Source organism: Bombina bombina, chromosome 1 (genome assembly GCF_027579735.1).
Source record: "Bombina bombina isolate aBomBom1 chromosome 1, aBomBom1.pri, whole genome shotgun sequence".
In the NCBI taxonomy this organism is placed as follows: domain Eukaryota; kingdom Metazoa; phylum Chordata; class Amphibia; order Anura; family Bombinatoridae; genus Bombina; species Bombina bombina.
Genome location: NC_069499.1, coordinates 489,884,186 through 489,899,096, shown reverse-complemented (window position 1 = coordinate 489,899,096; position 14,911 = coordinate 489,884,186). Strand labels below are relative to the sequence as shown.

At 39.3% G+C, this 14,911-nt stretch overlaps 1 protein-coding gene across 1 annotated transcript in view; it reads right to left on the bottom strand.

Annotated features, from left to right (window-relative positions):
• The window catches only part of PFKL (phosphofructokinase, liver type), a 189,572-nt gene that overhangs the window by 131,291 nt on the left and 43,370 nt on the right, over window positions 1-14,911 (bottom strand). The window contains exons 8-10 of the mRNA XM_053698552.1: window positions 13,437-13,532; window positions 8,073-8,165; window positions 6,536-6,661 (exon numbers count right to left, since the gene is read on the bottom strand). Of these exons, the coding sequence (XP_053554527.1) occupies window positions 6,536-6,661; window positions 8,073-8,165; window positions 13,437-13,532 (315 nt within the window). The remainder of the gene's footprint in view (window positions 1-6,535; window positions 6,662-8,072; window positions 8,166-13,436; window positions 13,533-14,911) is intronic.

Below are 14,911 nucleotides of genomic sequence, written 5' to 3'. Positions count from 1 at the left end.
GAAATATTATAAAAACAGAATTTATGCTTACCTGATAAATTACTTTCTCCAACGGTGTGTCCGGTCCACGGCGTCATCCTTACTTGTGGGATATTCTCTTCCCCAACAGGAAATGGCAAAGAGCCCAGCAAAGCTGGTCACATGATCCCTCCTAGGCTCCGCCTTCCCCAGTCATTCGACCGACGTAAAGGAGGAATATGCATAGGAGAAATCATATGATACCGTGGTGACTGTAGTTAGAGAAAATAATTCATCAGACCTGATTAAAAAACCAGGGCGGGCCGTGGACCGGACACACCGTTGGAGAAAGTAATTTATCAGGTAAGCATAAATTCTGTTTTCTCCAACATAGGTGTGTCCGGTCCACGGCGTCATCCTTACTTGTGGGAACCAATACCAAAGCTTTAGGACACGGATGATGGGAGGGAGCAAATCAGGTCACCTAGATGGAAGGCACCACGGCTTGCAAAACCTTTCTCCCAAAAATAGCCTCAGAAGAAGCAAAAGTATCAAATTTGTAAAATTTGGTAAAAGTGTGCAGTGAAGACCAAGTCGCTGCCTTACATATCTGATCAACATAAGCCTCGTTCTTGAAGGCCCATGTGGAAGCCACAGCCCTAGTGGAGTGAGCTGTGATTCTTTCAGGAGGCTGCCGTCCGGCAGTCTCATAAGCCAATCGGATGATGCTTTTAAGCCAAAAAGAGAGAGAGGTAGAAGTTGCTTTTTGACCTCTCCTTTTACCAGAATAAACAACAAACAAGGAAGATGTTTGTCTGAAATCCTTTGTAGCCTCTAAATAGAATTTTAGAGCACGAACTACATCCAAATTGTGCAACAAACGTTCCTTCCTTGAAACTGGATTCGGACACAAAGAAGGCACAACTATCTCCTGGTTAATATTTTTGTTAGAAACAACTTTCGGAAGAAAACCAGGTTTAGTACGCAAAACCACCTTATCTGCATGGAACACCAGATAAGGAGGAGAACACTGCAGAGCAGATAACTCTGAAACTCTTCTAGCAGAAGAAATTGCAACCAAAAACAAAACTTTCCAAGATAATAACTTAATATCTACGGAATGTAAGGGTTCAAACGGAACCCCTTGAAGAACTGAAAGAACTAAATTGAGACTCCAAGGAGGAGTCAAAGGTTTGTAAACAGGCTTGATTCTAACCAGAGCCTGAACAAAAGCTTGAACATCTGGCACAGCCGCCAGCTTTTTGTGAAGTAAAACAGATAAAGCAGAAATCTGTCCCTTCAAAGAACTTGCAGATAATCCTTTCTCCAAACCCTCTTGTAGAAAGGATAGAATCTTAGGAATTTTTATCCTGTTCCATGGGAATCCTTTCGATTCGCACCAACAGATATATTTCTTCCATACTTTATGGTAAATTTTTCTAGTTACAGGCTTTCTAGCCTGAATAAGAGTATCAATGACAGAATCTGAGAACCCACGCTTTGATAAAATCAAGCGTTCAATCTCCAAGCAGTCAGTTGGAGTGAGGCCAGATTCGGATGTTCGAACGGACCTTGAACAAGAAGGTCCCGTCTCAAAGGTAGCTTCCATGGTGGAGCCGATGACATATTCACCAGGTCTGCATACCAAGTTCTGCGTGGCCACGCAGGAGCTATCAAGATCACCGAAGCCCTCTCCTGATTGATCCTGGCTACCAGCCTGGGAATGAGAGGAAACGGTGGGAATACATAAGCTAGGTTGAAGGTCCAGGGCGCTACTAGTGCATCTACTAGAGTCGCCTTGGGATCCCTGGATCTGGACCTGTAGCAAGGAACCTTGAAGTTCTGACGAGACGCCATCAGATCCATGTCTGGAATGCCCCATAATTGAGTTATGTGGGCAAAGATTTCCGGATGGAGTTCCCACTCCCCCGGATGAAATGTCTGACGACTCAGAAAATCCGCTTCCCAATTTTCCACTCCTGGGATGTGGATTGCAGACAAGTGGCAGGAGTGAATCTCCGCCCATTGAATTACTTTGGTCACTTCTTCCATCGCCAGGGAACTCCTTGTTCCCCCCTGATGGTTGATATATGCAACAGTCGTCATGTTGTCTGATTGAAACCTTATGAATTTGGCCTTTGCTAGTTGAGGCCAAGCCTTGAGAGCATTGAATATCGCTCTCAGTTCCAGAATGTTTATCGGGAGAAGAGATTCTTCCCGAGACCATAGACCCTGAGCTTTCAGGGGTTTCCAGACCGCGCCCCAGCCCACCAGACTGGCGTCGGTCGTGACAATGACCCACTCTGGTCTGCGGAAGCTCATCCCTTGAGACAGGTTGTCCAGGGTCAGCCACCAATGGAGTGAATCTCTGGTCCTCTGATCTACTTGGATCGTCGGGGACAAGTCTGTATAATCCCCATTCCACTGTCTGAGCATGCACAGTTGTAATGGTCTTAGATGAATTCGCGCAAAAGGAACTATGTCCATTGCCGCAACCATCAAACCTATTACTTCCATGCACTGCGCTATGGAAGGAAGAAGAACAGAATGAAGTACTTGACAAGAGCTTAGAAGTTTTGATTTTCTGGCCTCTGTCAGAAAAATCTTCATTTCTAAGGAGTCTATTATTGTTCCCAAGAAGGGAACTCTTGTTGACGGGAATAGAGAACTTTTTTCTACGTTCACTTTCCACCCGTGAGATCTGAGAAAGGCTAGGACAATGTCCGTATGAGCCTTTGCTTGTGGCAGAGACAACGCTTGAATTAGTATGTCGTCCAAGTAAGGTACTACTGCAATGCCCCTTGGCCTTAGCACCGCTAGAAGGGACCCTAGTACCTTTGTGAAAATTCTTGGAGCAGTGGCTAATCCGAATGGAAGTGCCACAAACTGGTAATGCTTGTCCAGAAAGGCGAATCTTAGGAACCGATGATGTTCCTTGTGGATAGGAATATGTAGATACGCATCCTTTAAATCCACCGTGGTCATGAATTGACCTTCCTGGATGGTAGGAAGAATTGTCCGAATGGTTTCCATTTTGAACGATGGAACCCTGAGAAATTTGTTTAGGATCTTGAGATCCAAAATTGGCCTGAATGTTCCCTCTTTTTTGGGAACTATGAACAGATTGGAGTAAAACCCCATCCCTTGTTCTCCTAATGGAACAGGATGAATCACTCCCATTTTTAACAGGTCTTCTACACAATGTAAGAATGCCTGTCTTTTTATTTGGTCTGAAGACAATTGAGACCTGTGGAACCTTCCCCTTGGGGGTAGTTCCTTGAATTCCAGGAGATAACCTTGAGAAACTATTTCTAGCGCCCAAGGATCCTGAACATCTCTTGCCCAAGCCTGAGCGAAGAGAGAGAGTCTGCCCCCCACCAGATCCGGTCCCGGATCGGGGGCCAGCATCTCATGCTGTCTTGGTAGCGGTAGCAGGCTTCTTGGCCTGCTTACCTTTGTTCCAGCCTTGCATCGGTCTCCAGGCTGGCTTGGTTTGAGAAGAATTACCCTCTTGCTTAGAGGATGTAGAATTTGAGGCTGGTCCGTTTCTGCGAATGGGACGAAAATTTGTTTTATTTTTAGCCTTAAAAGACCTATCCTGAGGAAGGGCGTGGCCCTTTCCCCCAGTGATGTCTGAAATAATCTCTTTCAAGTCAGGGCCAAACAGCGTTTTCCCCTTGAAAGGGATGTTAAGCAATTTGTTCTTGGAGGACACATCCGCTGACCAAGACTTTAGCCAAAGCGCTCTGCGCGCCACAATAGCAAAACCTGAATTTTTCGCCGCTAATCTAGCTAATTGCAAAGTGGCGTCTAAGGTAAAAGAGTTAGCCAATTTAAGTGCTTGAACTCTGTCCATAACCTCCTCATAAGAAGATGCTTTATTGAGCGACTTTTCTAGTTCTTCGAACCAGAAACACGCTGCTGTAGTGACAGGAACAATGCATGAAATTGGTTGTAGAAGGTAACCTTGCTGAACAAACATCTTTTTAAGCAAACCCTCTAATTTTTTATCCATAGGATCTTTGAAAGCACAACTATCTTCTATAGGGATAGTGGTGCGTTTGTTTAGAGTAGAAACCGCCCCCTCGACCTTGGGGACTGTCTGCCATAAGTCCTTCCTGGGGTCGACCATAGGGAATAATTTCTTAAATATAGGGGGAGGGACAAAAGGTATGCCGGGCCTTTCCCATTCTTTATTTACAATGTCCGCCACCCGCTTGGGTATAGGAAAAGCTTCGGGGGGCACCGGGACCTCTAGGAACTTGTCCATCTTACATAATTTCTCTGGAATGACCAAATTGTCACAATCATCCAGAGTAGATAACACCTCCTTAAGCAGAGCGCGGAGATGTTCCAAATTAAATTTGAATGTAATAACGTCAGGTTCAGCTTGTTGAGAAATTTTTCCTGAATCTGAAATTTCTCCCTCAGACAAAACCTCCCTGGCCCCTTCAGACTGGTGTAAGGGCATGTCAGAACCATTATCATCAGCGTCCTCATGCTCTTCAGTATCTAAAACAGAGCAGTCGCGCTTTCGCTGATAAGTGGGCATTTTGGCTAAAATGTTTTTAATAGAATTATCCATTACAGCCGTTAATTGTTGCATAGTAAGGAGGATTGGCGCACTAGATGCACTAGGGACCTCCTGAGTGGGCAAGACTGGTGTAGACATAGAAGGAGATGATGCAGTACCATGCTTACTCCCCTCACTTAAGGAATCATTTTGGGCAACATTATTATCAGTGGCATCATTGTCCCTACTTTGTTTGTCACATTCATCACATATATTTAAATGGAGAGGAACCTTGGCTTCCGAACATACAGAACATCGTCTATCTGATAGTTCAGACATGTTAATAGGCATAAACTTGATAACAAAGCACAAAAAACGTTTTAAAATAAAACCGTTACTGTCACTTTAAATTTTAAACTGAACACACTTTATTACTGAATATGCGCAAAAGTATGAAGGAATTGTTCAAAATTCACCAAAATTTCACCACAGTGTCTTAAAGCCTTAAAAGTATTGCACACCAAATTTGAAAGCTTTAACTCTTACAATAACGGAACCGGAGCCGTTTTTACATTTAACCCCTATAAAGTCCCTGGTATCTGCTTTGCTGAGACCCAACCAAGCCCAGAGGGGAATACGATACCAAATGACGCCTTCAATAAGCTTTTTCAGTGGATCTGAGCTCCTCACACATGCATCTGCATGCCTTGCTTCTCAAAAACAACTGCGCATTAGTGGCGCGAAAATGAGGCTCTGTCTATGACTAGAAAAGGCCCCCAGTGAAAAAGGTGTCCAATACAGTGCCTGCCGTTTTTTTAACAGAATTCCCAAGATTAAAATAACTCTACAAAGTTATAAACCATTAAATATGCTTATAAAGTAATTGTTTTAGCCCAGAAAAATGTCTACCAGTCTTTAAAGCCCTTGTGAAGCCCTTTATTCTTATATTAAAAATTAAGAAAATGGCTTACCGGATCCCATAGGGAAAATGACAGCTTCCAGCATTACCAAGTCTTGTTAGAAATGTGTCATACCTCAAGCAGCAAATGTCTGCTCACTGTTTCCCCCAACTGAAGTTAATTCATCTCAACAGTCCTGTGTGGAAACAGCCATCGATTTTAGTAACGGTTGCTAAAATCATTTTCCTCTTACAAACAGAAATCTTCATCTCCTTTCTGTTTCAGAGTAAATAGTACATACCAGCACTATTTTAAAATAAACTCTTGATTGAAGAATAAAAACTACATTTAAACTCCAAAAAACTCTTAGCCATCTCCGTGGAGATGTTGCCTGTGCAACGGCAAAGAGAATGACTGGGGAAGGCGGAGCCTAGGAGGGATCATGTGACCAGCTTTGCTGGGCTCTTTGCCATTTCCTGTTGGGGAAGAGAATATCCCACAAGTAAGGATGACGCCGTGGACCGGACACACCTATGTTGGAGAAATAGCATTTACCTGGAATTGAACCAATGTCCACAAGTTTTTAAATGTATTATATTACTGTCACAACCCACTAGGCTATTTACATTTTTGAAATGTATAGAGTAATCTTAACCAGAGAGGAATATATATATATATATATATATATATATATATATATATATATATATATATATATATATATATATATATATATATATATATATATATATAAAAATAACAAACCTGTGGTCCCCCCTTCTGATCCAGTTCCCGGGGACTGCCGCACTACAGATAGGAAAAGGAGACTGCAGCTCCATTCCCCATCTCTTCCCTGAAGTCCTTGTGATGTCACCAGTGGTTTGTTATCCGCACTGCAGGAGAGGTGTGCATGATGAGGATGCTTCGTCATGCGCATCTAAGTGGTTAAGCTCACAATCCCACTTGTCCTGTAGGTCACAACATGTAACCATGTACATCAGATGGTAACTCGGAGACTAGGGGTCTCTACCACTTTATTGTTTGTGGATTTGTCTTTTGCTTTAACTCTGCACCCAGTGCCATAGCGCTGAGCAGTATGTTAGCACTTTATAAATATATTGTAGCAATAGTAATAATATAGTTTGATCTTAAAGAAATAACTTACCACTTGAACGCATTCCATCAGGGGCAGTCTGACTGACTGGTTGCCAGACAGACTCACTACACAAGCTGGAGTAGCAGGTGTAGCCTCAAGCAATGCTATTACGGCTTCCATGCCCATTTTACTACTCTGTAAATAAATGAAAACAGAAGATCACTTAACTATAAAACAGTGTGTGTCATTGTGCCTGCATAGTGAGTAAAAGACAGGAGTTTAATAGAAGAATAGCCTAATAAACTTCATAGAAGTCTTTATTGTCTTAGAGATATGGAACAGTCTATTCATTGTTGTAATTAAAAAAAAAACACTAGAGCAGTGGCTTATACTTAATGTAAATCATTGCAATATGTATTATTCATCATTTTTAATATACATTTAAATATCAAAGTGTCTCATATGTAATTACCATCACTTCTGTAGACAAAATGTATTGCAAAGCACCAGGTAGTTTGTCAGGTAGGTTTCTTCAAGTCAGATGTACATGAGCTCCATCACTATTCTAAGATTACAGGGTACATTGTACAGTAACATTTTCTTCCCTTTAATATGTTCCCAATGATTAATTTAATCTTCTGAAGTGCATTCAATTGTTTCAAATAGCTCCTTTTCCTTTATATTGTTATTTTAAATATATGATTTTGTCTGTTAATACCACCATCTATACTGAAAATATGAATATGTTTGTATACTCTAAAGGAACGCTATGTAAAGACGAATTAACAGCAGACCAGTGGGGCTTAAAGTGACAGATACTAGAATGTTAATGTTTAATTGCTTTCTCTACATTTCAGCCTTTGTGCATAGACAGAGATAAGGCTATCTGCTGTTATATGTAAATGCAGTCCATATAAGTGGGTTGTGTTTTCAATTAGAAAAAAATGCTTTTTTCATATAATAAGAATAAACCTAAAGAAGCAATTTTTGCTCTGATTATATACATTGCTTTAACAAGTAATTGAAACACCTTAAGTAAGAGGAATCTAGTTTAACAGTACAATGTCCCTTTAGGTCTATGGTATGTACTCCAGCTTCTCTGGGATGATATGTTAAAAGCACGCTTTTCAGGAGTTAATTACAGGAAAACTAGGCAAAGTAATTAATGAAAGTATTGCACTGCGATTTTGTTATGCTTATGGGGAACTTATTTTGAGTTTAAATGTCATTTTAAAGATACATAGAGCTCTGCCAAACAAATTTAGCACACAGGTACATGAAAGAAAAAAACTGCACAAAACATTTAAATTTAAACATAATTTACAGCTTAAAAACATTATACTGAGAAGACAATAGACGTAGTACAATGTTTCACAGCTTCTGATCCTACGCTCACAGCCAGTGCAATAGAATAAAAAAAAGAAAAAAAGAAAAAAGAAAAATCATGCAGACAAAGCGTGTCAATGTCTCGCTGCCATTTTTGGCCGAATACAAAATTGAGTTGACTAAGTAAAGTCAAACATTGGGGGGGGGGGGGGGCAACGCTTCACAATTATTAAATAAAATTGAGTAAAAAAACAACAAAAAACAAACAGCAAGAATTTACCAATACACGGTCAAAAGCAGATGGCGTGCCTCCTCGCTGCACATGACCAAGAACGGTCACACGGGTATCATATCCTAAACGCTGAACCACTAGCTGTTAGAAGAAATAAAAAACAGGAAGCTATTGTATTTATATCGATATGTATATATGCATGGATAGAAAAAAATAAAATAAAAATAAAACAAACCATGGATATGTCTCAATAGCATGCAATAATTCTATACACTAACAACAATACATGCTGATGCAAAATATATAAAAAATATCGATACATTCTAATTTACACTCTTTACCATGAATGTTTTTGTTTTATTTGGGGCCTATGCACCTTTACTGTATTAAAAAAAACCTTGGGGAGGGTTGGTCACTGGTAATTACTACTAGGATATAATATTTGTATTAATATAGTGCATCCACCACAAAAGTGATTCAAGGCCCTCAGCACATGGTTGATGGACATATACAGATTAATGGCTGCTAATAAATCATGGCTTTTTTGTCACACAACTTAAAGGGACACTGAACCCAACATTTTTCTTTCATGATTCAGATAGGAGTAAATTAGAAAGTCATGCTCTAGTATCAATTTTTCTTCGTACTCTTGCTATCTTTATTTTAAAAGCAGGAACGTAAATCTTAGCAGCCAGCCCATTTTAGGTTCAGCACCATGGATAGCGCTTGTTTTTTGGAGGCTTACATTTAGCCACCAATAAGCAAGCATAACCCAGGTTCTCAACCAAAAATGGGCCTGCTCCTATGCATCACATTCCTGCTTTTTAAATAAAGATAGCAAGAGAACTAAGAAAAATTAATAGGAGTAAATAAGAAAGTTTATTAAAATGTCATGCTCTATCTGAATCATGAAAGAAAAAATTTGGGTTTAGTGTCCCTTTAATGATACTCAATTTATTGACACTGAAAGGCTGAATCAGCTCTACCAAGATTCAACAGATACTGTAGGATCTTAAGTTGGGACAAAAAACAAACAAATGAGCTATCTCATTGGCTATAAGGAAAATAAATGTTATTGGACCTGTCTATTCATACCATACATTCATAGGCGTCACTACAGGGGGGCAAGGGGGGGCAATTGCCCCCCTCAGAAAGAAATTTGCCCCCCCGCTTGCCCCCCCTGCGTAATTAAACAAATTAAGTTTAAAGTGTTCTGTTTTTTTTTTTGTCCTAACAGTACCTTGCCGGCTGCTAAAGTCATATGACATGTATAGAATTTAGGGGCAATAGTCCTAATACTATTACAGTTTATTAATAAAATGTTTCTGCTATCTTCTGATTTTTTTTTTTATGTAATATGGTACCGGACCATTACCGATGTCACATGACATTATGTAAAGCCCAATTGTGCTGCACCGCTGCCAGAGTATTGATAAACTGGGCCCTGAGCCACCCAGCCAATCCCACTGCTTTGAAAATGCTTCTCTTCATGACTGGTAGGGAAGGCGGGGCTGACAGACCCTTAGCTCTCTTCAGCACAGCACATGCAGTGGGAAGCTGGAGCGCGGCAGCCATGTGGGACATTTGTGGAAACCATACTGCACACAGTGATCACATTCACTTCAGTCTGTGTGAGTGACTCTGCCAAGAAGAGAAGCATTAGTGTGTGCTAGCGACTTTTGTCAGGTGGATAAAAGGTAAAAGCCATCAGTGATACAAAGAGGTAAGTTGCCACTGACACATTAAAACATGCCTCAAATTCATATCATTATCTCCCAATGTAGATACAGCTATTGCAAGGAACTGGTAATTAAAGCATGTGCTTTGATTCTGTGCAGCGCCAAGTCCACATGCAGAAATGAACACGTCAGTAAAGGACTCTGTGCTGCACAGGATCAAAGCACCCTGTTTAATTACTAGATCCTGGTGGTGTTTGTATCTGAAAAAAAAAACAGAACAGTTTTTTTGTGGCACTATCTGTCATCTTAGGGACTCTCTGGTACTTATAAAATGTGTGGGACAGTAAGGGGAGTTGCAGGACCAGCTATATAAGGGGTAGTTAACAGTGGCAGATCAGGCATACTGCTCAGTTCTTGCTAAACTGATAACACGATAGTAGCAGTTGCCTGCCTCCCCCAATTAACATTCCCCACACTGGTCCGTTGCTCTAATATTATTTGGTCCTAGTCCTCCAGCCATCTGAGATCAAAGAGTGACACTCTGGTAACTAGGAGCGGCTTGTTGACTGATTGTTTCCTCTGTGATCACTGATTCATGTGCAGAGCGGTCCACCCATGCAGTGTGTCCCCAGTGAGTACTGTTATTCTTTGCATACTTTAAAACAACGTGTATTCAGGTCATTAACAGTCTTATCAGTTTGGTCATGCTTCATTTAGCAGGGCAGTGTAAAGACCGGGTCCTATCACTGTTATTTACAGCCTCTGTGCCTTTAGTTAAGATTGCATTCCAGAGCAGAGGCAGGATTAATAAACTGCATACCTAAACTTTAGTGCACATTTTAGGTGTCAGCATGTGTTTTTATTGTGCTTTATGCCTATGCAGTATTGTAACATGTGCATGTACATATGTGTTTGTATGTATGTATTCTTGTGTGTGTGTGCTTGTCTATATGTGTATGCCTTTGTGTCTATGTGTGTATGTTTCTGTATTTGTGTCTGTGTGTGTATGTGTAGTGTGTGTGTATTTGTGTATGTGCGTGTATATATACTGTGTATATATATGTATGTATATATATATATATATATATATATATATATATTTATCTTTGTGTGTGCATGTGTGATTGTCTATGTGTGTATGCCTTTGTGTATATGTGTGTGTATCCTGGAGCTCGGGGAGGAAAGAATGTGTTAGGGAGACTGTGTACCAGACATTGATTCTGCAGTGGGTACATGCTGGGGACATTCAAAATAACACTGCAGAAATCCGGAAAGGATTATAATAGCAGCATGAAAGACGAAGTTCAGTGTGTTTTATACATTTGCATTTTTTGCCCCATTCTGCATCACCACTATGGAGGGACTGGATAGCTATCTATCTCTCTTGAGGGACCTAGAAGCCATGTGGCCAATAGTAAATGGGGCCCAATCTCATATATATATATATATAGCTGGTTAATTATAAATAATTAGTCCTTCTCTGAAATCACTACTATTATTCCAGCCATGTGTAAATACTGTAAGGTATGTGGCAGCAATGATCTAAACACCTTTATGTTTTACCATAATGGGTATTTGACATCTGTTAAAGGGACAGTAGCACTGATTTGCAGCACGCAAAAGGGGACAACCTAATTTGTTAAAAGTTCTTCAAAGTTGCTAACATACTAATTGTTGAAAGTCTGCTTTTGTCTATGTCCAACTCCAAAGCCCTTTACCTCCAACAAGAATGAAAATATATCTAGGAAGCCCACCCCAACCCCAGAGAACAAGGGAGAAACTCACTCCAAAAGACTTTTCTTTTACTTGGATGACAATTAAAAAGCTGTTTTAAAGTACAAATCTGCAGATGCCTAAGTTGAGGTTATTTTGCAGCATGAGCAACAACTACCATTTAAACAATTATTCACAATATCTGTTCCCTATTGCTAAATATGTAAGTCAAACAACAGCATTGTCTGTATGGCATGGATTTAGCTTGTTAAAGAGAAATGCAGTTCAAAACTTTTTAATATAAACTTTATATACATTTTTTGTAGTTGCTTTTGCTGTAAAAAAATAGCTGTCTATTGCTCATTAGAGAGGCTGCTGCTCAAGCTCATATGCGATTATAAAATGTTTTGTTATGTATTTTTTCCCCAATTCTTGTTAGAACTGACACTGTATTGTATTTTTCCTTATGACATGTTATGCCAGATGCATATGTTTTGGAAATTACTCCTTTTGATTTATTTTTGTAAATTCACATAGATATGTTTGCTATTTGAAAATACCAAACTATAGTAGAAGCAACAGTTCTTACCAAAATCTCAGAGATTTATATACTGTATGTATATGTTGTGTGTGAGTATACTACACAGTCACACTGATACACAACATATACATACAGTATATATGAGATTTTGGTAAGAACTGCTGCTTTTACTATAGTTTCCAGGGTATTTTTGTACAGTATTATATTCTTATCTTTTTATGATCTATAGTATTAGTTTTTTTGTACAGTATTATATTCTTATCTTTTTATGATCTTATAGTATTAGTTTTTTGTACAGTATTATATTCTTATCTTTGTATGATCTATAGTATTAGTTAGGTAGGAAAATGAATAAGTTTGTTTATAATAATCTTTAATTTATTTAAAATATATACGGTATTAACTGCTGTACTGTATAATGATATTCATAATATATATATACTTTAGTGCTGTACTATATATATATATATATATATATATATATATATATATATATATATATATATATATATATATATATATATACACATACACACACACACACACACATACAACATGGAAGGGGACTGCACTCTCAGACCGGACTGGGCACTCATCCTGTGACCCTGCAACATCCACAGCCCTGGGTGCTCAATAGCACTCTCAGGCATTGAGTCCCCAGAGTCCCAGGCAGTTAACCACAGACAGGTCTGGGTGCAAGGCCCATAGGGAAAATTAATAAACAAATGAATACAGCACACAGAGGAAGTCCAGCACTCACTTACAAGCTCTCAGCTAAGATTAAAAGCAAAACTTGGAGAGTTAGTTACTGCATCTGGCTAAATGAGAGAAACCCAGTTCCAGTTTTTCTTTTAATCTTAGCTGAGTGCTTGTAAGCAAATGCTGGACTTCCTCTGTGTGTTGTATTAATTTGTTTTGTAATTTTCCCTATGGGCCTTGCACCCAGACTTGTCTGGGGTTAACTGCCTGTGACTCTGGGGACAGTGCAGCTGCCTGAGAGTGCTATTGGTGCAGCTGCCTGAGAGTGCTATTGAGCACCCAGGGCTGTGCATGTTCCAGGGTCATAGGATGTGTGCCCTAGTGTTCGCAGAAATTGCTTTACTATAAAGAAAAGCTTTTGAGAGTTTTCCTCTCTTTCTCAGGCTCGAAGCAATACCTGAGGAAGAAAGGAAAACTCTCAAAAGCTTGTCTTTTAAGTAGCAGGTTAGTACAATAAAAGGTATTATTGCATACCGCATTACTCGGGTATTTTGGAATCATATTTATATATATTTATTTAGTTTTTTTCAGTGGCATTATTTAGTGGTGAAAATTATTAGTGCCCCCCTAGTTTTGACTGTGGTGTCTTATATGCCCCCCCTATACATTTTTCCTAGAGTCGCCACTGCATACATTCCCTATTAGTAGTATTACATAAAGCGTTAAACTTAGCAGATGCTCTTGATGCAAATAAACCATGGGCATATAATGATAACATACATCTTTAACATAGTTAGAGGAAATCAACTGCCCATTTCGATCAATAGCACCTTCTGCAATAATGATGATGTTCAGTCTGGAACCTCTACTTCTTGTCTGTAGAAAGAAAGATAAAAACAAATGTATCACATTTACTGTAAAATCTCTTTATGGACAGTAGAAGATGAGACACATTCTTTAATTTGGCAATTGGTTTTGTTGGTTAGGTTTAAAAAAAAAAAAAAAAAAAAGAGAAATGTTGCTCCTTTGAAAGGCGTGTCAGGGAATCTGCTGGACTGTGAACTAGAAATAATCAGGTCAGTGGTCTTGGAAAATGAGGTGATCTAACCATTCCATAACAGCTAATAATAAAACTGCAGAGCTGCCTCAAAACTCAAAAATGTTATTGTGGGAAATACATTTTCAATACTAAATATTTAGAGAACCCATAAACAATTATAACAAATGAAATGTTTGTGTACCTGAACAAAAACTCTTTACGGGGCAATGAGCTATGCAAGTAAATGTTAACTTGCTTTTATTACCATGGTTTGCTACTGAAATTTTTTATAGTGCCAGCAGTCTCACAGAAAATGTTTAACCTCTTTGCTGCCAGAGGGCTGCAGCACCTTGCTTTACAAGATTTTACAGACCTTTAGCAAACAAAAGGTTAACACAAACCAAATAAAACACAGCCAGATATGACCTTATTGATAGCTTTTTAATAGCCCTGCACTTATACAACATTATTTCAGACAGCATGCCAATGTCATTCTAATATTCCTTATTAAATGTGAGCTTCTGCAGCACATTTTCATTAGGTACCTATATGTATAAGAAATACTGGCCACCCAGATGTAATGGTATCTGAAAGAGGGGTCCATTGGGAGATCACAAGTATGAAAAAGGGAAAAAGGTAAGAACAAGCCTATCTTCCTACCATATCCTAATATTAGCCACTTATGCTCTCCTTCATCTGCAGCCCCCTTGCTCTCATTCAGAGCTCTCGCTTTTCTGTCAGACCCTCTCTCAGAAAACAGAACCACTTCTCCAGCACTATGAGCCCCTGCTTCCAAGCTTAAAGGGATAGGAAAGTCAATATTACACTTGCATGATTCAGATAGAGCGTGTGTCATTTTAAGACACTTTTTAATGAACTTCTATTTTCAAATGTGCATTGTTCTCTTTGTATCCCTAGTTAAAAAAGGAATATGCACATATCCTACACTACTTGATGTGTTCATCTAGCTGCCAGTAGTGCAATGCAGTTCCTTCAGCAAAAGAATAACAAGAGAATGAAACAAATTTGATAAAATTGAAAAGCTGTTTAAAATTGGGTGTTCTATCCAAATCATGAAAGAAAATTTTGGGGTTTCCTGTCCCTTTAACTTTCTCTTAGCATAATCCCTCCACGGTCAGATTCTCTCCTTTATTGTAGTTTCCTAACCCTTTCCCGCCTCCATCTGTCAGTCACCCTCCCCCTTGTCAAACAGTCA